The sequence below is a fragment of the Aythya ferina genome, assembly GCF_964211825.1.
Source record: "Aythya ferina genome assembly, chromosome: 20".
In the NCBI taxonomy this organism is placed as follows: domain Eukaryota; kingdom Metazoa; phylum Chordata; class Aves; order Anseriformes; family Anatidae; genus Aythya; species Aythya ferina.
Window position 1 is genome coordinate 1,180,399 of NC_140318.1, and position 22,962 is coordinate 1,203,360.

At 46.1% G+C, this 22,962-nt stretch overlaps 1 protein-coding gene across 4 annotated transcripts in view; it reads left to right on the forward strand.

The window, feature by feature from the left end:
• The window catches only part of NR6A1 (nuclear receptor subfamily 6 group A member 1), a 75,821-nt gene that overhangs the window by 5,709 nt on the left and 47,150 nt on the right, over window positions 1-22,962 (forward strand). For 2 of the 4 annotated variants that reach the window (XM_084493694.1, XM_084493695.1), the window contains exon 2: window positions 8,088-8,147. The exons of 1 other annotated variant lie outside the window; for it this stretch is intronic. In XM_084493694.1, coding sequence (XP_084349820.1) covers window positions 8,088-8,147 — 60 coding nt within the window. The remainder of the gene's footprint in view (window positions 1-8,087; window positions 8,148-22,962) is intronic. One more of the 4 variants, XM_084493696.1, reaches the window with a different exon arrangement.

Below are 22,962 nucleotides of genomic sequence, written 5' to 3' on the forward strand. Positions count from 1 at the left end.
CACTTGCCTGCTGGTGCTATGGCCTTGAGGAGGCTTTTGGGAGGGCGTGTGAGCCCCTCACTGCGGCTGGGGTGTGGGGGCCCAGCTCCAGCTGGCCGCAGTCGCTTGCCATGAGCACGTTTAGTGGCTGTCCACTGGTGAGCTGCGCTCTGCACACCTCCTCCACAAGAAATCGGTGGAAATGAGGTGCGTGAGGTTTTCATCAAGCTGATGGTGAGAAAAGCAAATGATTTTGTTTGTCGGATATTTTCCATTCACACTTCAGCTGCCCAGGATGTGGGTTTTCAAAGACACTTTCCTAAAGGAGACGGCGAACGAGTCATGAGCAGAAGGGGAGGTGCTGATACCCTGTCCTGACAGCTGGAGCTGTACGCTGAGGAGATAATTCCTTTAAGCTGCGTTTGTGCTGCTGCATAAAAAATTGAACGATAAATTGCTGCTACTGTTCCGCCTGGTTTTGGTGGAAAAAAACCACATGCTGATCTTCAAATGTTTTTAATCTACTTGGTGAGCAAATATGCTCAGCTCCTAACAGAAGAATAGGAACAGATTTCTCTCAATGTACGTGACTAGTGCTTTAGAATTACAAGTTTGATAGTCGTCTCTTTTAACCTGATACAAAAAAGGCAAAATCTTATCCTGCCTTTTCATGGAAACCAGCAAAACGTAAACTCTTGTGTTGTTGCTGTGAGGTCAGATCAAACTAGAATTAAAGCTTCAGATTTGTCTTTAGAGCAGCAGTGCATACTGAAGTCACTTCAAAATGATTTTTCCACTGGGGAGAAGGTAGCTTCCTTTTAAAAAATGTAGGTATTTTCCCTGTCCTGTAATCTAGTACAGATAGAAATAAATATCAACAAATACCCGAATGCTAGGAATGATGCTTCTATCTTGGAGTATGTTTTCTAGTTCTCAAACACCTTGCTGTGTTTTCCGTGCTGCTTAGATGTGTGCTGCCACACTTACAAGCTAATAAGCGGGCTGGCGTCCTGCGAAATGAGATTATAGCAGCAGACAGATGCAGATGGAATGAGGCTGAAGAGAAAGGAGTGTTTCTGGAATTGCAAGCAGCAGGAGCTAATACGGTTTGCAAACACCAGAGACAGTAGGCAGAGAGGTAGGTGCTGCGAGAGAATCAAATTTCCCTTGATTCTTGTCTGTATGCAGTCCCCATTCCTAGGAGGCCGATAATGCAAGCTTTTCACTCCAACAAACCCCAAATGTCAGTATTTTAGGGCTGCAAGGCAAGTGGTCAGTGAGACTGGAGGGCTGTAGATCACTGAATTGCACGGAAGTTGCTTGAGTCAGGCTGCAGGACTGCTGCCCCTTCCCGTCTGCTCTCAGAGGTTCAGAGCTGGCGCTGGTCTCGTGTCCGGGACAGAGCCCAGGGCCTGCTCGCGGGGCTCTGGCTGCAGCATCGCCTGGAGCCGGGGGCTCACACCCAGGCACTGAGCATCCCTCGGGCACGGGGAGCCCCGGGTCGATCCTTTTGCTGCCAAAGGACAGTTCATTTATTGCAGTCATCAGCATGAGCCACAAAACACTTTCAGGTGGCCTGTAGGAAGAAACAAAGACCTCACGAAAATGAAAGAGCACCAACCACAGCTACACCCACGCTGACAAATTACGTGTTAAGCTCATTCATTGATTTGGTCCTCTCGTGATGTGCAGCAAGAGCTACAGCTCTGGTGATTGATTTATACGACACAGAATATCATATTTCTAACACCTGCCACTTCCCTGTGCTGAAAGTGAGTTATAGACCTAACCACAGGATGCCAGCGGTAGCTTTATGTATGGCACGGGGAGCATATCTGCTGCAGCTCAGCCGTCTTGTTTTAGGATTGAGCATTATAAACGTATTGCAGGTAGGCCCTTACAAAGCTTTCACCCTTCCTAACGCAGTGTTTAGATGTTCACTGTGCATTCAGGGGTTGGCTTAAATTGTTCAGTCTTTGAGCACGTGTGGCAGCAGTGGAGGAATGTTTTCATGCCTAGTTCCTTCACCTACTTCTCACGTTCTGGGATGCTGCTGAGATCCTTCCACAGAGCACGACCCCGTGGCCAGTGAGTCCTGGTTACTCTTCTCTCCTTCCCAGGGTAGCGGGAGAGCCGAGTTGCAGCAAGCTCTGGGTGCAGCTGAAGCCCGGTACAGCCAGAAGCTGCAATGCTATCTTCACAAAATTAGACTTGAACACTGTTAAACTCATTAACCTTGAGGTTAGGGGGAAAACTGTTTTCAGAGCTCCCCATATGTCTGTGCTTGCACAGGATCCGTCTGTCAGTGCTGGTTGTGCACAAGGGCACAGCAAAGAGGTCCGGTCGTGCTTCCATTCTGAAGCGCTGGGGGCTGGCACCTCTGGGAACGCTGGCTAACCTACAGCCCGATTTCTGGTATGTTCCACGTGGCACGATGTGCTGCTAGTTATTGGTTGAGTCTTACTCTGGGTTGATAACGCTTCAAAAATCAGCAGCATCTCTGCCCTTGCATAACGCTGCTCGATTCTACTTCTTCATGTAGGTACATCTGCTAGACTGAACGGATGGATTTTTCTGAGGTAGTATGCCAAGGACTTGTGTTGGCCAACATTTTATCAGTGATCAAAAAGCAAATATAGGATTTTCACTAACGTACACACAGCACAAAGATTTGCAGAATGATTATGCAATTGATCTTTCAATATTGGAGCAGTCTGGGCTGCCTGCTGGGCGATATCCCATTCAGCCAGAGCGTGTTCCAGGTAAATGGCATGGCTGGGAGCGGGCAGCTGATGCTGAGAGGCACTGGCTGCAAAACGTCTTTATGGGGAAGTGCCTGTCATTGCAGTGCTTCATCCAGAAATGCTGATGTGATCCTTTGGAGCTGGAGGTGGGCCCTTCATGGTCACTGCCCGTCTTGTGCTGACGGCGCTGTGTTGGAGTGATAACAGTGTGGTGCTGCTTGGAGCCCTGATCGCCTAAAATACGGGGAATTGCCCCCAAAAGATCAAGGGAGCCTGGTGGTCCTGTCTTAGCTTATTGAAAAGACTGAGAGTGATTATCTTGTTGGATTGCAGCCACAAAAAGGATCTCTTGGGTAGAGCTTCCAGCACAGACAGGACCCGGCGTTACCAGGCTGCAAGCTGAAGCTCTGAATTCAGATTAAAAATACAAATTGAAACCAATGATTTCTTACTCTTGGTTACTCCTACATCTTGTAGTGTTTTTTGCTCTCACAGCAGGACGGAATGCCTTTAAGAGATGTGCCTTGTGAGTCAGGGCAGTGCTGTGCTCTGAAACCCTCACCGTGCGGGCTGCCTGCCCGGCGCGGTGCAGAAGGCTTCTGGAAATCCAGGCTGGAAGTCGCGGTCCGGCTGGTACCACAGCCACACGCGTCTCCTCTCTGCTCCGATCTGTGTCTCAGGAGGCATTTCAGGAATCCCGTGACTTTTGATGGCATCAATAAATCAGACAGCACGCTGACAGAATTTCCCTGGAATGTAAACAGACGTTTAGGGGAACGTCTGCGCTTAGGGAGGGGAGCGCAGGTACAGCTCCCGCAGCATGCAGGACGTTGGAGTGCCATGCCTGCTTGCAGCTCTGTTGGTAAATAGGAGCCGTGAGTGTTTTCCATGCTAACAAAAATAACTGTCAATATTTATGACGAAGTGACCTTACTTCCCACTCCTCTCTCCAAACAGCATGTTTTCAGAGGAGAGGTGAGACGAAGAGCTCTGCCTGATGTAGGGGAAAGGGGAGGAATGTCTCTGTATGGTAAAATTAGCTGATAAGGGATAATGAATCACCTTTAACTCGGCTCTGCTCAGCAGTAGCTGATTTGGAGAGCTGCAGGCTGGTCAGCCTCGCCTCAGTCCCTGGGAAAAGCATGGAGCTGATCCTCCCAAAGGATGTTTCCAGGCACAGGTAGGGCAGGAAGGTAACTGGGAACGCTGACAGGGGCTTACCAAGAGCAAACCGTGCCTGAGCAGGCTCCTGGGCCGGGATGGCTGGGCCCCGAAACGAGGGGAGAGCTGACTGCCTTAACCTTAAGCAAGGCTTTTGACATGGTCTGACGTGCCAGCGTTGTGGCCAAATGAGGAAATGTGGGTGAAAAACTAACTCTGCCTGGCTCAGAGGGTAGCAGTCGGTAGGTGAAAGGCTGACGGGTGGCCGGGTACCGAGGGGACCTGTGCAGGGGCAGTGCTGCTCGGTGCTGGCACCAGCCAGGGCACGGCAGGGTGTGTGTCTGACCGGCTGGTGAGGTTCTGCAGGGCACGGGAGGACCTCAGTGACCAGAAGGGAAGGATCGACCGAAACCTCCAGGTTCAACAGAGAGCAGCTGTGGTGCGGCTCTGCTGAAATGCTGCGGGGCCCTGCTGAGCCTCGCGGGCGCTGGGGAGCGCGACGGCTCCTCGGGGCAGTGCTGGGAGGGCTGGGGGCTCCAACGCCTGACAGACGAGGACAGGCCGAGGGGATTGCGGTTGTTTAGCTTGGAGAAGAGGAGGCTAAGTGGGGATTAACGGCCGGCCTTCCAGTCCTTGAAAAGTGGTTCTAGGAACAAATGGAGCCGGACTCTTCGGGGGTGTGTGGCAAAAGGTCAAGGCAGCGATGGCAGGTTGCAGCGATGGGAATTCCTGCTGGACTTTTTGAGGGGATGAAGATGTTCTCAGGAGTGATGCAGTACTGGTGTCTGGAGAGGCCGTGGAGTCTGTATCCTTGGAGGTTTTCAAAATTTTGTTGAAGAGACCCCTGGGCAAGCTGATCCAGCCTTGAAAACGGCTCTGCTTCCAGTGGAAGGGCACCAGGTGAGCGGCAGAGGCCTTCCAATCTCCTGATGGTCGTACGAGTGTGATTCTGCTGCTGCTGACCATGGGGTTCCTGCAGCTGCTCAGGGTGCCTTGCGCGCTGTACTCCTGTGTGCGATGTGCTGGGCTGCCAAACTCGTGCACCGATACCTTCAAAGTCCAATGCGATGTCCCAGGTTCAGGCTAAGTTCATTTCTAGGAGTATCCTCCGCGCACCCCTTCAATTAGCATAAACGGGGACAAGGGCAGGCAAAGGTCAAGAGAAGTTCAGAACAGCATAACCTCTTTTTGCTGGCATTTCCCAACGTTGCTCATCCTGCAAAGCTCTCCTCGCTCTCCTCGCCATCGTGTTTACTATACAGCTGTAAAAGTGGGAGAACAAGGCCCGGCTTGATACAAGGGAAGTTCGAAATCGAGCGGTTGAGAATAGGTAGCATTGTTGCTTAAAACAGGAGAAATAATTGATTTATGTTATGGTGGCCAATTAGGCTGTAAAGTGGGAAACTCTTAAAGCAACCCTGTGGCTTCAAGGCAGCCTTTGCTCTAATTTCTGCCCAGCAAATAGGGGGTACCCCAATAAAGGTCATCAGCTCCATGAGCTAAATTATTAATTCCTTTCATGCCACTCAGGGCTTGTAAACAGTATATAATCCAAGAAAACAATTGGCACTGTTCACTTACTGGGCAGAGGAAAGGTCAGAGGGTAAATAGTTGTATTGGCACCAGCTGCTCTTCATAGCTGAGCAGACTTTTGTCCTTTTCATCTGGTAGAGCAAACCTGTTTCCAAAGCTGTAGCCGGTTGTTGATCCATATCTCCTCTCTTAGCTGAGTTGTTGTTAGGAGCCTAATGTTGCATCTAGTTATGACAAAAAAAGGGCTGGAGGGGAGGGATGTGCATGAGAACCAGCATTGCTTCATAAAGAGCTGCTTGAAATACTGAACGTGCTAGTTTATGTGAATAAGAGGCATTTTATAATTCACCTCTTTGAAGCAAGTTGGTGCTTTTTTGGGGTCTCGGCTCGCCGTGTTCCTGCTGGGATGGTGTTGTGGGGCTCACAGCAGGGCTTGGCCGAACACGGAGGCGATCCCAGTAACTTCAGAGCTGGCACCAGGAGAGCTGTGACCGGTGTGCTGGCTGTGGTGAATATTGGTAAATAAAAAATTGATGTAATGTCAAGCACGAGCTGAAATTATCCTTTGAAGTGTAGCTAGCAAGTGTTGCACTTCTGTTGGCTGCAACTTTCCATGTGGCACTGTAGCAGTGTGAGAGTACAGGACTTGAGCCTACGCCAGCTCCCTGGTGACACGCTTACCGCTCAGAATTACTCTTCCGAAGGCACGCGTGTTGTGTGGTTGCTTTTTGAATGATATTTGATAAATTATTCCAGATGTTGGCAGGTGTGGCTTACTGCCCGAAGTGCTGGCTATTCACACCGCCGCTCCTCGGGCGCTGCCATCTGGCTGACTGGGGGCAGCTGGCCTCTCCCTGCCGGACAGCAGCAGGTAACCTTTAAATGACCATCTGCTGATCTGTCACTGCAGCCTTCCTGAAAGCTCAGTTGTGCACAGCACTGGTGTCTCCATGGACTAAATCTTGCCATTCTCAGGAGAATAAAAGTAACTTCAGTGCTGCGCTTACTGTTGAAGTTGTCCTGGTTATATATGGAAGCATATTTAGCTTTAAATAGGGGAAAAAAGAGGCTTTTTCCAGGTATCTAAAATTGTTATACTGCAGATAAAGAATCTTTTTTTACTTACAAAAATGTGTATAGTTTGAGTTACCTACCTCTTTCAAAGGGTTCGCAATTCCTGCATTAAGGAGATCATAGAAATAAAGTGGAAAACAGGAAGATGCAAAACTTCTTTTTTTATTTTTCCTGTAAGCAGATCAGGGGAGCTGTAAGAAGTGCTGCATGGCGTGTGGCTGTCAGAGTGCTCCAGGATGGCTGTGCCATACCCAGCTTTCTGGACAATGGTGTGAGAAACACGAGGAAGAGCCCAGCCATACAAGGGCACGTTTGGTAGAAGTTCTGGGCAGTAAATGTCTCCAGTTCAACAGAAAATGAGATGGGCATAACCCAGGCTGTTTAAACTTTTATTGTCAGTCGGTACGCTGAACTGAAGCTGTTGGACTTGTGTGGTAAGACCAAGGCTGCTCAGCAAAGAGCTCAGTAGGTGTGGCTGGAAACATAGCGGGATTAATTTCTGTAAGCACAGTGCTGTGTGTGCTCTTCGTGTTCCATGACAATGGTCTGCCGAAGTGTTTACGTTCATTTGTGGTTTGCCTAATTAGAGCAGAACTTTGCACTGCTCTGTGTAAACAGAAGCCCTCAGTGCTGAGCTGTGAGAATGTGAAGGAGCTGATTTGGCCTGGCAGCAAACCCTGGCTGTGGGCTGAGCTGGGCTTCTGGGGCTCTGCTCTGTGGCTGAGGAATGTAAACTTGTGTTTGCTGGCTCTTAAATATGACAATTATATGTAATTGTGGGATCTACCATCATCAAAATGATGGAGAGGGAGACTGATTTGCTGAACTTGGGCATTTGTGGTGATGGCACAAGAATGAATGTTGCCTTTTTTGAGAGAGATCCAGCCCTAAAGAGAGCACTTCTTCATGCTACCTAATCTCAGATTAAAACTGACCCCATTTCTAGGAGATGACTTTCTTGGTTTGGATCCTAGGAAGTTGGATCATTTGCGAAGCGCAGAGAATACCTGGCTCTTGGTTCAGATCACACTTTTTTTTTTTTTTTATAATTTCTTTGCAGGCACAGGAAGGTAGTTCTGTTTCTTTTTTCAGATGTTATAAAACAAAGCTTTTTGGAATGTCTTTGTCTTTAAAGATACTTGCTTCTGGTACTGCTTCAGATCAAATGCCAGCATTTGTATGCTTTTGGAAGGGAATCTGTCTTCCTATCAGGAATCTTTTGAAGGAGCACTGGACACAGTTGTCATCTCTTTTTGTCTGCAGTAATGCTCCACTTAAACTGTCTGCAATAGCATCTTTTAAAGCAGACAGAATTTAGGATTTCTTCATGCTGAAGTGTTCTGAAGTCATGTTCTTATCTAACTTGCAGTGGTTTTGCTGGAATGGCAATTTGAAAAGCAAGTCTGCAGGTAATGGGTATGTGAGATAATATTGTAAAAGGGAAAAGGGCAGCGCTGTTAAAAACTGCTTCTCAAAGCTACTTCCATAGATAAGATACACCTGTTTAATTTAAATGTACATTTTCAAGATTAAAAACTTATTAAGGCACTTGGTAAAACACACATCACAACTTTCTCATTTTCACTTTCTCATTAGCTACAGATGTGGAGCAGATGAGTTCCTCTTCTCCTGTCCTTCCTGTGAACTCCATGGGCAGTAAGTACCTCGTTTTCTTGCCAAATACAATGAGGTAGAATTTCTCACTCTGAGATCATATAAAGAGATGAATTCATACTTCACTGTAGAGACTTTGAGAAGTTTTACAGCTAATGCTTACTCACAGAACTGAGGACCTGATATTTGGTTACAGAAGTAGCACAGTCCAGGTCTGCACATCGCTGTTTACACCAGCACAAGGTAGGTTGCATAAGATTTTGCCATGAGAGGTAGGTCAGTGAAAGCTGTGAAATAGTTGCCTGAATGTTAGTGATAGGATGATTAAAAAGGAACCTGAGGTGCTGGCAGGTTACATTGACCTAAAAGTATCCATGTGAAGTGTATCCCTATTAAACTTAGAAATGTTATAGCTGGGGATTTCTAATGAAACTGAAAGCAGTTGGTAAAATCTATTGTGGTGCAATTCTGGGCCTGTAACATTCTGAGACTAAAAATCTGGGCTGCTGGACACTTAAAATAAGGTGAATGTAGAATTCTTTTTTTTAATACTCCATCTAGTGGTATTTGCTGTGTCCAAGGATCAAATGCATTTTGTTGGTTATAATCCACTAGATGGCAACAAGTCCTTGTTGGACTTGCAGATGTTACAGACTGAAATCAATGCAATTCTATTCATAATAGAGGGATGAGGTATGTGCAAATTTATCATTTAAAGCAACTTTTTGGTCATTTTTAGAAACACTCTGGATTTTTCAGGTGTGGCATACTATTAACTGACACTTTAAAATAATGTTCAGATGCTCAGAACTACTAAAGTTTTTCCAGAGTCAGGGCACTGGGCATTCCACCTCTGTTATCGTGCTGATGGCACTTACTTTTGTTGGAGAACTGTGGTTCCTCTGCAAGGGGAGATGTTTCCTCCCTCTGTAATGAGAGCAGTCCTGTGGAATGAATGTAACATAGGCTCAGAGTTGCAAATGTGCGTGCAGTTACTTGTGTGTTAAGGACTGCTTATATTCATCTAGCTAGGCTTTCTTCTAGTTGTTCATTTTTATATAGAAATTTCACATGTATATATAATTTTCATAAGCTATATGTGTATAGCTTATGAAAATATTGTTTGATGTTCGGTTGAATCTTTGTAGCCTGGCATAGCTTACAGGTAATGCATGAAGGGCCTGAATGCAGTAAAAGGTATTGAAACTTAATTTTCCACTGTGTTCTCATGTCAGGATATATCTGCCAAAGACTGAAAGCAAAGGCTGTCTAAGATGAGTCAAATGACATTTTTCCCCTAAATACTTGTATGTTATTGCTGGTCTGAATTTGTCTAGCTGCAGCTGTTGTCTTTGATAAACCGAAAAACGCTTGTCAAACTTCTGTTCCGTATGAAGTTATTTATATAAACTGTTGATAAACTAAATAAACTGAGCTCCTGGAGTTCTTTTCACGTCTTCCTGTCTTTCGATCACACCTTCAGTGCTGGTGGGCAGGCTGAGCGCAGCAGCAGGGACACGGGCACGCTGCCGCTGGTGCCAGCTGCCAGAAGTGTCGGGTGGGCAGCAGGGCCCGAGCCGCTGGGCCTTGACAGATGAGCCCTGGCAATTCCTGCTGGGGCAGCCCCTAGAGCTCTGCAGCCCCGGCTGTCCGGTCCATGGTGCTGGCAGCACTGGGGGTGCTGGTGCTCAGCTTTGTCCCGCGCCCAGCAGCTGGTCCTGCTGCCTGTGAGGCTGCTGGCCTGTGCTAGGGCGCGAGCAGCTGGCGTCAGAAGCATCCCAAACTTCCCAAGCATGATTTTTCAAAAATTCTGAGTATGTCGGGTAACCTGTTTTTCCCCTAGTAGTTTTTTTTCTTTGCTGTCTCATTGCAAAACATGATTAAAGCAAAAGGCTTACGGATTTTCACAGTGGAGTAGCAAACTGAGTTCTTATGCTTCCTTGTGCGTTAGGAGCATTGAGCTGTGGAGCGTCTGCTTAAACCTTGTGATTTTCATGCATTAGCAAACTTGCTCTGTAGTTTTCTGCCTGAAATGTCTTACTTGGAGTAATTGCAGTGAATTATTTTCACATTTTTTTTGCAGTAAGGATGAACATCTGGCAAGACTTTATTTTGTATTTTCATACAGATGTATGTAGGGAAAACCAGTAGGTCAAGTGAGATTTTGGTGTTTACAAGAAAGCATTTGTGTTATTTTATATTGTTTAAGAAGCCACTGGAAAAAGTACAAATTGTGTGATCATACGTTTTCAGCAAGTCTTCCAAACATGCTGAAAAATTTGGAATTTCAAAGGCAAAATGTCAAACTGCATCAAAACAAGTCATTTGTCTAGCTCATGGTTATGCAATTGCGCAGGCATGCTTTCAGCCTGATCGCTTCTGTACTACTGCAGTGAACTTTCTAGATACAAACTGACTTTTGCCAAGGGTTTCAGTAGAAAAGCTCCGTGTAGGTGACTGGCACTGAACAGAGCCCTTCAGTGCCACACCTGGGAGATTTTTTCTAAAGCCGTGTTTTGCAGAGGTGCCTTCGGTTTGTGCATCAATTGAACTCAGCAAAGCTGTTCCTGTCTACAATTAAAAAAGTTTGTCTTTTAGCAGAATGAGTAAAGGGGGGTTACTACTAATATTCGCCTAACTGGAGGTTACATGCCGTTAGTAGGTGCTGACTGGATGTGTGCAGCACATCAGTTACTGGGGATACCCCACACAGCACGGGGCTGCTTTCAAAATAATCCCATAAGCAACTGTGGGAACAAACGAGGCTCAAGGAAAACGAGTGTGCCCGTTAATACCATGCATTGACTGTGGTGCTTCTGCTGGGCAAAGCAGCGTTCACCGTTGCCCCTCTGGTCGTGCCTGGTGCTGCATTTCGGGGGCTGTGGGATGCATGTGGGGGGTGCCCAGTGCTCTGTGGAGACCGTGGGGCTCCTGGGCATGTGTCTGTGTCATGTAAATCATGGAGACTCTGGAAGACTGCTAAAGAGGTCACTTTTTCTGCCTCAAGGCAGCAGCAGCTGTGTCTGTCATGCGTACTGAAGCGTCTGATCCTCCCAGGATGGCCGTGGAGCTGGTGTGTCCCCCCCTGCCCAGGCACTCTCTGCAAGTCCTATTGTAGCTCTCTCGATCACTCCTTACGTGGTCTGTTAGCTGTCTTATGTACATTTGGGCCTTTTTTAAAAAAAGTACTTTTTAACATGCGTAGCTACATTTAATGTTCAGATTTGTAGCATGTGAAAAAGATGTTTGAAGTCACTGATAAGTGCCAATAATCGATTCCTGCTTTTCAGTGTTTACGTCTCAAGTAAAACTCTTAAAACAAAACAACAACAAACAGACAACAAAAAACACTTCACAGCAGAATGTAAATATTACAAGATACTGTTTTAATGTGCTTCAGTAGACAGTACAGACCTGTATGAAAAGGCTTCCACATTTAACCAGAACGCTTTCTGTATCTTTATGAAGTGTCCGGCATGGGCACAGCTTCCACTGAAGCTGGTAAGGGACAGGGAGGAATAAGTCAGTCTGCCCTGAATTTGGATCAGGATTGTTTTCCTGTATGTAGAACAAAAACACAGCCTTGAGAAACGCCGTGTTCATGCCTTGTTACAACATCTGCTTTTCTACAGGGGATGCTTATTTCATCCAGAATTTACTGCTTTGTAAAACACTTTTATCTTTGCAGTGGCTGTCAGGTGGCAAAGCATCCGTGTGGGCCTGTGCTCATGAAGGAGCGTGAGCGGCTGGTCCCACAGCTCCCACAGCCCTGCCCTGTGCCAGAGGAAGGAGAAGCTGAACTCAGTGCTGCTTCAGCACGCAGCCTACGTCCCTCCTCCTGCCGGTGAGCCCCGAGCAGTAGGAGCGGGCAGTCTCTCAGCTAGCTGGTCCGCAGTTTGCATTCATTGATCAGTGAGTTGATAGAAACGAAAACCCACCGACAGCAATGAATGTTGAGTGCAGCCATTAGGTGCTGTTCCTGCGGGCAGCTCCGCGTTTCCTGTACTTCCACAGGGCACGGTCGGGGTCGCAGCCATCCCGGTCTCAGGACACAACTATTGCAGGGCTTCTTGTATCTTGGAGGCTTCAGGGAAGGACGTTTACACAGGGAGAAGAGTAGGAAAACATTCTTCACTTTAGAAACAGCATTAAAAATACAGGATTTCCTTTTTCATGGTTTTGCTTGGTTACTCCACTAAGGCTACAGATTCTTGCTGTCAGGCGTATTGCTTTTGGAATCGAGACCGTTCTTGACTCCTTACCACAAGGGCTGGAGCCCTGCATGGGATGGGCCAGCTGGGGCAGGCAGGGTACCGGGTGGACACGGCCGAGATTCCTGGGCATTCACCTTGCCTTCCCTTGGGAATCAAGGCTGGCTTCTTGCTGTTGCTGTACGAGCAGGCAAACATGAGTTGCGGCAGCAGCTGGACCTCGCTGGGAGGAATCCAGTCCATGGCCAGTGTTCCCAGTGAGCAGCTGCTGAAATCGAGCACAGGTTCCTATGAGCAAATGAACTGACATTCCACAGCTTTTTCCAGACGAGCTCAAGTTGCCAGTCCAAATGGAAAGGAGGTTTTCCTCCTGATCTGGCCTGTATTCTGCTATTCTGAACATACACCATACCCGGACTTGTTTAAGCATGCCATATGCCGTGTATACATTACTGCTCTTGTGCTGTCCACAGAAAACCTTCCATTACTCATTTTTTTTTGCAGAAATTCTGGTCTAGCTCATAGTCTTTTTGTTTGTTGTTGCTGTTAAATAGAAAACAACCATTTTTTTTTTTTTTTTTTTTTTTTACCAGTTCATTTTTGGAGAAAGTAGGGAAGTAGAGCTGGAAAAACTCAACCTCTAGCTCTTAATATAATCTAAATCATGACCTGTTAATAGCAACCATATGTGAAAAACTCCGAAGGTTCAAGCTTTCCATTTAAGAGAGGGTTTGTGATAAACCTCAAGGTACAGTCAACGGTCGATGGTTTTTTTTAGTTCTCAAACTCACCGACAGCGTTGAATGTTCACTGAAGCTATCCAAAGACGGCTGTGTACATGCACTGTACATACTTTCCATGCATATGTTTTCCATAGACTAGCAGTGGAAACACTGCTGAGGGCTGCACATTCTTTATTGTAAAGTCTTAAACTGCAAGTATTTTAATTACGAAATGGAACCATGTGGACTAATGAATAGCAGAAGTGTAACACTACTGTTATCGATGCTAGCTTGACTTCGTGGTTCTTAAACCAGCTTTGAGTATATCTGAACCACAGCTGTGGAAAAGCCTTCCTCCTGTGGATGTGCACACTGTACATAGCATCGCCAAGGTTTTTAAAGCTTGAGCTGCTCGAGCGAGGTGGGCGCTGGGCACGCTGCTCCCGACTCCAGGTGGACTGACTTCACGCTAAGACGTTTTTCCTCTTGGCTGCAGCAGAGGTGACATCCCAACCTTGCTGATGGGCAGGCAGCACAAAATCGTTTCTACCTCTTGTCTGATATTCTGAGCTGCTTCCTACGTGCCGCCGCGAACCTGCAGGTCCATCTGCAGTTGTCTGTGGCAGCTGAAAGCGTGGAAGGGTCTCCCCAACCCCAGGTGAGTGTAGGCTCTGGGCAGGCTCACAGAGGCACTCATGCTGGGCTCTGTTCAAAGCTTGATTCCTCCCGTTTGGTGGGAGTCCATCAGCCTGCTGCTAGGTGGCTTGGGAAATCCCACCCAAAGTGAACAACTGCCTCAAAAGTCTGTCTGATTCTCAGATCATTTTTAATATGATCTCGAGCGTTACTGGAACAGCTTTTTCCTTAAACTGAGTTTTAAACTGAGTATGTGAATGTCTGCCTAAGAACGTACCGGTCAGAATGCCTGAACTGGATTATCTTCATCCTGGAAAGTGGAAAAATGGATGTATTCTCCTTAAATTTCTACCTTGCATTCAGTTACCTTCACTTTTTCCACCTGGCTTCCACGGTTTGAGAGAGAAATTACTTGCAGCTTGTTTGTTAAAAATGGAATCTCTTGCTGTATCTGAAATAGCTGCTGTAGGTGAACTGGAGCCTGCAAAGCTTGTAGGAATGATTTTACTTTAAAATTCTGTAGACTAGCTTTTAATTCAGTGATTTCTCTTGTGAAGTCTCTGAATATCCTGAGCTGATACATGTAACTTAACAAATATTTTTTGTATACTGAGTAAGTTGTATCTTTGAGAGATGAGCTTGTTCACAGAATATAGTTTGGAGACTGCACTTAAATGGGCTGAGTTCAGCGGTACCATTAAACATCAACTGATCCTGGAAATTAAAGAAATTCTCTGAAAATTAGTCTCACCTTGTTCCTGCAATCTTTTTGGAGTGGGAGCTGGTGGAACGAACAAAGAACATTTGCATTAATAACAAGCAGTGATTGACCTCAAGTGCTGAGCCCGGGTGACCGCAGGTGGTAGTACAGCGTAAAGCAGGGGAACCAAGTGCAAACCGAGCATGAAACTGCATGCATGTATTAAACTGCAGAGAGGCTTTTTCCTCAGTTCACATCTTCCTCCTCTTGTACCTCCACTGACCCTCTACCCGGTAACTGTCGTCATCTCATTTTGGAAATGGAAATCATTTTTTTTCTGAATGCCACAAAGTGTGCGTGATATTTCTATATTCTGGCTGCATGCTCCCTCCCTCTTGCAAAGTTCAAAGCTCTCAATCTGTTAGATTTTTGGTCAGATTCTGAGATGAAAAAAAATATTCCTCAGAAACAATGGAACTGGGCAATGTTTGCAGGCTTGGGATGGACAAATGAAATTGTTACAGGTGTCCTTCTGTAGGGGATTTCTCCCCCAAACCACCTACAAAACCCCTTTTCTCTTTTGTCTTTCCCTCTCCTGGTGTGTTACATTTCCATACGGGGGGTACGTACACTGTGTACATTGTGTAAGCACACGTGGAGGGTCACCCTGCTACAATGACAGCAACGTGCACCACCAGCCCGGCGGCCGGATTCTGTCCTACGTAGTCCTAGCACTTTCTCTTACTGGTGCTCGAGCGATTGCTTGTATCCTATCACACAACAGGCCGAGTCACTTTTCATGCCGTTTCTTCCCCATTTTGTTTCCCTACTGAGGTGCCTCACCTGCGTGCTTAACCAAAGCTTCGTCACTGGGGAGCAGAGCACGTGCTGAGCTGGGCAGAGAGGGCAGCCGCACAAAGCTGCTGCCGAGGGGTTGTGTGAGCCTACTGCACAACATTTTTTGCACATTTCTTTTGCATTAGCATAGCAAAATTGTTGAGATGCTGTTGTGGTTGTATTTTGTGCTGGGCTGGCAAACCTCAGAAGTTTGGAAGCTTCATTATCTGCACTGAATCTTGAACTCATGTTCCTTTCAGCCGTTTTTCCCAGCGAGCGCTGAAACCAGCCCGTATTTGACAGTTGCTATCTCTATTTCTATTACTTTTTTATGCAGTGTTACAGATCTCTCTTGTAAATTGGGGAGTGTAAAAAAATAAAAACAAATGGACACTTCCCTGCCCCTAAGTCATGCTTTTACAGAAAGAGAACATGGCTCTTCAACAGCACCTTCTTGAATCCTTCACCAGCTTCAGCTGAAACACCAGGCAGCTGGGGAACGGCCCTCCCTGGGGGAGGCAGTACCTCAGTGGGGAATCTGTCCGGGAACATGCTGAGAAGCAGCAGTGTGCGAGCACCATTGCTCAGGAGAATCCCCATCCCTGGATGTGCCCCAGAAGTGGGAAAAGCTCCGGGCGGACCTGATGCCTTCCCTAGGTGATAGCAGCAGTCAGCTGGTAGCCACGGGTCTGCAAGTGGCTGATGTGTGGAACCGCGGCAGGGCTCACCGATGGAACGAGCTCGGGGCAGAGCACTGCCGGAGCAGAACTTGGCACTGAAAGTGCTGCACGCAGAGCACAGGGCTTCTCTTTGAACCTGTACTGCAGAGAGCAGGTTTTTGTATGGAGAAAACTCTCCTCAAAATGTGCATACGCATCCTCAAACGCAGATAAATTGTGTAAGGTCTGGTGACAAGATTTAGTTCTGTGGATGACTCTGGTATTCTGTGTATTTGTGGTGCCCGAACAATTCTTACACCCTAACCCAATCCTTCTGTCAGTTCCTCACAGCAATGCTTTTATTTAGAGCCTAGCAGGAACCCTAGCAGCACTGCCCTAAGTGCCGCTAAATACGTTTCCAGTATGCATGTGGTAGGAAAGCAGCTCCACTTCTCCACAATCTCCCCTCTGCCGGGGGAAGCACTTGTGGAAAAGCCCTGCACAAGCGTGTTTGCTTTGTCCTGTAACCAACTTTAATTGTCCTATAAACGTGTTTGTAGAGGCAAATTACTTCGGTGTAAGCATGCAAATACACCTTAGGGAAATGGGGGGCAGATAAGGATGCAATCACTGGCGGTGTTTTTAGTTATTGCTATTTCACTGGAATTTGGGAACGTGTTTCAGTAGCAATGCCACTGCCAAACACTTCAGCATCAGCAGCCTTCTGCAATTAGCACTGCACGGTGTTATTTCTCCTAACTGCCCAAAAGCTCGCTGGATTACTACTTGACAAGTCTTGTGATATGTGAAAGCAGGGGACAAAGTTACCCGACTGTTCCCTTTGCCCTCTTAGAATATAGAACATAACGTCACGGTGCTGATCCCACCGCAAACAAACACAGCTCTTCTGGGACCTGAGAGAAGTGCGACTAATACCCGTTTCCAGTGATCTGGGGGGGGCTTAGGTTATTTTGATGTAACTGTGCATCGACAGCCTTGCTGGTGGATGCAGCACAACCGCAGACTTTTGGACTTAATGCCATGTGACATCTTAGACGGGTGTGATATACATTTGCTGTGGCAAATGTTGAAAGGACTGAAAAATGACAAAGAGGGAGGTCTCGGTGTAATTCGAAGTGGGAACTTGACCAAGCGGTGCAGTCCTGGTCTGCTAAAGGCTACGCTAGAGAGATCACTAAGCTGGAGAGGTTTCTGAAAAGCTAAGTGAAGAGCAAATTGGAAAATCAAGAGACTTGGCAGCCTCTGTTTAGCTTAGGGTCAGGATCAACTTGATTAACCCAGTAGTGTGCATACGGCGAGCACAAGCTCACCTATAAAGGGTCCTTCAGCATCACGTAAGCGAGGCATCTCTGCGAGCACAGAAGAGCGTGCTTCCAATCTGCAACTTCCAGCTCTAAGAATGAGACTGCTCCAGTTGTTGCCAGTGGTCCAGATGGACTGTCTGTCACTAGGAGCATTTAAAAACTCTTCTGTGCTCTATTGAGAAGAGCTGCTCTTGTTCATGTGGGTTGTTGCAGGCAAGCCCTAAGCCCTGCTGCTCCAATGGTGCAGGTCTGCACGGTTTGTCTGGTCCTGGCTGGGAGCTGGGGATCTAAGCAGCACCTCAAGAGGAAATGTTCAGAGAAAACAACAACAAAATCCTCAAATACGAAATGGGTGCTTCGGTTATTCATGGAGCAAAGCTACTCGTTCAGCCAGGAAAGGTATTTGATTATCTTGAAGTGCAGCTGCCTGTTGAAGATAACCTACCAAATGTGAAAGGGGAAAAAACGCAGACACTGAGGTCCTGAGTGGATGCCCATGAGGATTAAAAGTAGAATAAAGCTCTCTGAAGCAAAATGGTGAAGGGTAGGGAATTTTGTCCTCTCTGTTAATATCTTTACCTGCACAAATGAGCCAATTAGAGCACAGCAGCGCTGGCTCAAGCTTCATGGTGTATCTGGTTTTGCAGGGGAAATGCAGACCCTTGAGGCTGGGTTAAGGATACAAGCAGGAGAAACTTGCCCACGTCCTACAAATCATATCTCGTCTTCCAGATGTTTTTCAGCTCCCCCTGTTTCTTGGTTTCTGTGCATTCAGTAGCAGTGAATGAGTTTTTGTGAACTGTCCAGTGTCCCTGTGAACTCTTATCTTATCCCACATCTTTTAAGAGAACATTTGTTGCCATGAAGATTACTGTCAATATTAGATTCATTGTTAGGATTCCTGAGATTCTTCTCTATTAAAAATGAACTCCTGCCATTGTGCTGTGCTCCGACACATCCACTGCTGGGTAAGCAGCTTCTGTAGATATAAACAACCCTGTCTCTGTTGGTATATCAACATGCTGGTGATTCTTCATCGCTGAAATATTTGTCCTGCGCTGCACTAAACCTAGGACGTTGTTATAGTGGTGGTGGTGAATTTAAGATAAGTACTTCCTCGGAAGACACTGCTCTGCTGAATGCTCTTACTGACTGATCTGTGCTGAAGATCAGAAAGATTTCCCACTCGTGAATTTAGGCGCAGTTCCTGTGACTCGGTTCAGGAAGGAGAGCGATGATTGTAATTACAACCACTCGAGTGTGCTACCAGTGCAAGCCCGAGCCTGAGATTGGTTTCTTCCTTTCGGTATTTTTAGAATCTACTGGCCCAGCTGTCAGTACAACAGTTGTTAGCAAAAGCTTCTGCTGTTGTAGAGAACTGACCTCTTGCTTTCAGATGGGAAATGGCTGGACTTGGCCAGGCTTGGTGGTGGCAGTAGGGAGGGCAGAAAATACTTTCTGTCCTAACACACATCTCAACAATCAAACTGAGATACATCATATGCTTCAGAAAAAAATAAGGGTAGCTAGAAATTATAATGTTAACTGCAAAGACCAGGACTCTCTTGATCTTTTGTTTTTGATGAGCCAGTGCATGCTGCAAAGTCTGCTTTGCGTGAGCTCTTCCTGAACGTGGTGTCTGCAGTGAGATCTGTGTCTTACAAGGAATCATCCTGTGTTTCAATTCAAGGCAGTGAAGAAATGCCCAGGAGCTGCATGTACGCTTGACAGACATAGAAAAATGTCCTGCAAAGTAATCACCAGAGAAATTTAAAGATTTTGTTTTGTTTATATGGTTTAATCTTGAAAGACTGTATTAAATGTGATCCCTGCAACGGAAGGCCTGTTCCTAGGTAGGGACACCGCAGAGGTGTCTTCCTGCAACACGAGCCACGTTGTGGCTGTTGCAATGTCCCTGTGTTCACACGCTGATCATACTTAAAAATATAGAAATGCAGATTTTTTCATATGCTAATTGGGATTTTCATATTTCACTTACTCTGTTGGAATATTAACAATTCTAGCTGGATGAACCTTAGATTATCTGCTTGGGAAGCAGTATGGATGGAGAGGGATCAAATGAAGGATTTGCTTTTCATAATCATGTCTCTTTCTGATTCATTGATAGTTTGTCCTTTGAAGATAATTAGTTTCTATTTTTCAGCTATATAAACCAGCAGTTCTCAGCTGATACAATTCTAGGTTTGCAGTTCTCAACAAAAACACCTCCAAATTTCACAGGTTTTGGTTCAGTTTAGACAGCATGGCACCTCTGAGTCAATTTTATTTTGCCATCTTTCAGGACTCTGTTTCAAGATACATTTAGTACAATAACGATTTTACTTCTAATAGCCCTAAATAACTACGGCAAAGTAAATGACAGCATGATGAGCTGCAAGAACGTATGTTCTCAGCCTATTCTTACAGCTTGGCGATGTCTGGTTTAGCTGGAAATGTGGCGTTGTCTTAATGAGAAATGTCTGCCTCAGGAGTTGAACAGGTGCCGTGATCTCACTGAACTTCAGGATGCTGGATTCCCAGTTGTGCTTTAGGTTAAGCCTCCCAGTTTAGGTTAATTCCCGGTTGTGCTTTAGTTTAGCCTCAGCAGGTACCGTGAGGTTTCAGTGCACTGCTCCTTACGCCATCAGGAAATAAAACCACCGTTACCAGATCCTGTGCCTGCTCTAACTCACAGTGAATGAACTTCCTCAGTTTCACTGCTCCTTGTTCAGGTTTCCATACAAAATTATTTCAAGCTTGTTTATGAATGATCTAGACTACAGCGTGCAGCCACAGCATTGACTTTAGGGAACCTCAGCCACCGGATGCCTCAGAAGGCAAGGACAGCCTTCTCTTCTCTAATGAGGTATTGTACTACTACAGCATTGTGTGTACCGTTGGTATCTCTAACTTGATTTTCTGTTTTTAGAGAAGATTCTGAAGTACTCTTAAATTGGGTATACTGCTACTGCTAGAAAAGCTGATGGGTGAAGGAAGCAAATGGATTTCTCTCTTGATTCAGACTTGCCCGTCTGGGATCCAGGATGCAGTTCCACTCAGACTTGCTGTTTTGAAAGATGCAAATCCTGGTAGCGTGCCTGACTGCTAGTCAGTTATTGGCCAATAATACTTCTCTTCCCTAAGAACCTCTGCCTGCAGGGACTGTGGGCCCTTTCAGTTCAGTTCTCAGAAAGAAAGAAAAGATGGAGAACTGCTGCAGGGCGCGGTTGTGAGACCAAGGATTCCTTTCTGTAGTGTCTTTACTGCTTTACACTGCTTTAGTGTCCATTTCTCACTTCTCCACTCCCATATGAGAGGAAAAAGAAAAGGAAACATCTAAAACACACGTTGACAACTGTAAAAGCCAGTGCCTTTGTTCTTGCCCTGAGCTGGGTACAGCAGACAGCCGCAGCGGCCCTGGGCATTCGTTGCTTTGGCGTGCCCAGCCCTGGGTGCCACGCTGAGGGACCCATGCATGGCTTCACAGTTGTTGAAGGCTTACGAACTTCATAACTGAGCCTCCTTACAATCTGTAAATGACCCTCACCTGCCCGGTTCTTGCAATTTGGCACTAGTTCACCGCTCCTGTTCTAGCATCTCCTTCAGCTGACGCTGGAATTGGAGATGATGCCTAAAGCAGCAGTGTGGTCAGCCAGCCACCCGCTGCCCGCGATGCTCTTCCTCCACTGCTTGGGTGTGCTGCCCAGCTAGAGACCAGCCGTGCCTTTGTGACTGTGCTGCAGGTGTTAACATTTAAAATAGAAGCCTCTTCAAAGGCTCTTGTAGAACAACTGAGTATAATTTGGGGGTGGGTGGGAAGACACTCCCTTACATCTGGTGACCTGGCACGTATCCTGCTGGAAGGAAGACTTGCCCCCCTCAGGTATTTAATTTCTTTGCTTTTGTGTGCTTTAAGTGTCAGATGATGGTGGGTATGCCATCCAGGTGAGCAGGACTCAGCTGTTCTTTTCAGAATTGTAGACTTAACCTATTTAAACATAGCCATTCTGTGAAACACAAAGGAGAAAATGTACTCATCTTCATTTAGAAGAATGATCTTTGGATAACATCACTCAAGTACTACATGTTTTTATCTTCCCTATAAAATAAATTGGTCCCAGTGTGCTGAGATGCACATAAAAGTTTGAATATGGAAGTAGCATAAAATTCAGATGACTCGGTAGAACCAACTTCAGAATTTTGGAAAGACTGGAGTGGATTTACGGAGCACAATTTATGAAGGAGTAACATGCTGGCGGTTTTAATCCGTGAGTCTTAATCTGCTGGCTTTGTTTTATTTTTCCGTGCTCTTTTCTATAGTTGTTTAATTCTATTACCTACCTTTCTCCTGGGGTGTGATAAGAACAGGACTGTTTCATGGCACAGTTATCAAAGCACAGTAACGAGCCACAGACTGCAGATGATGGTTCTGGAATTTGTTTCGTGTACTGCTCTTCGAGTTGGGGATTCAACAATCGCAGCGTTATTTTTAGTTTCCCTTTTACACTCAATTCATTGGTATTTAGAAAATAGTTTCTAATACTTTAAAATATACCTTCTTTCCATCCCTCTTCCATGTACTTTCACTGACAACCGGGTGTTTGCATATCTGTGTTTCAGTAATTGCCTTCTAACTGGGACAATTAAGGGCTGTGAGAAGAGAGGAAACCTGTTATAAAGGCAGATTGCTGTTTGGAACACTCGGGGGTTTCCGAATGACAGCACAAAGCATAGGTGGACGTACTGCAAGGGTATCAAAACTCAGGCAGCGAGACCCTCGTGCTCAAACACGGAACCGCAGGTTTCTGGAGGGAAGGCTGCTTCTGTTCCCAGGCTGAGCGACACAAACCACTGCTCACAGAGATGATACAGCTGGAACAGCCTCGCTCTACTCAAATACTTCAGCATGTTCTTCATTTTCAGAGTATAATGCTGAAATACTGCATCTATCCACTGGGTACTGAAGGAAAAAATTATTAAGTAGGGCAAACAAAGCTGAAGCTAAGCTATTATGTATTTCAGCTTGCTTAGTATTTGGCATGTGGACCAAATGCTTTAGATTATAAGGCATAAGCCGTTCAGAACCTTAAGTTATTTTAAAATTAAATGGATGACAGACACAGGTCTGCTGCACGGATTTGATTTTCTTTGTGTATTAGCAGAAGTAGTAAGCAATGTCTGTAAGTATCTAATAAAGCTATTTTCTGCTATTATAGAAAGGTTTACTATGAGAAACAGAACTGAGACAGTACTACATTTTCAATAAAACAAATTGAACAGATTCTCAGAAATCTAGGTCACAGTAACAGATGACCTATACATGGTCCTAGTTTTTGATGCAACTGTCTAATCTGCTCTGAGAGTACTAGCCAGACATCATTCCTAATTGACCTTGATATTCAGTGAACAGAAAGAAAGCTAAAGCCACATGATATTTAAATCTTCGGCAGAAAAAAATATATGGCAAACCTGAACGCATTCTTTTATACCTGGAATCTATCCTTGTACTGCGAGCCTTATCTGCAGCCAGGCTGGTATCTTAAAAATCTGAACGTGGGGCTCCCCCGCCAGCAGCCTGAGCACAGCCCTTCCCAACACCTCGCCCAGCTGTTTGTGACCGCTGGGGCACCGTGTCTTGGACTGGGCTGCCCTGTTGGCCCTTGGAGCGGGCAGTTGAGCTCGGAGCACGATTCTGCCAAGCACGAGGCCGCCGGTACCCGGAGTGAAGGCCCTGCAGTTACGGCAATGGAACCGCTGACACGGGGCA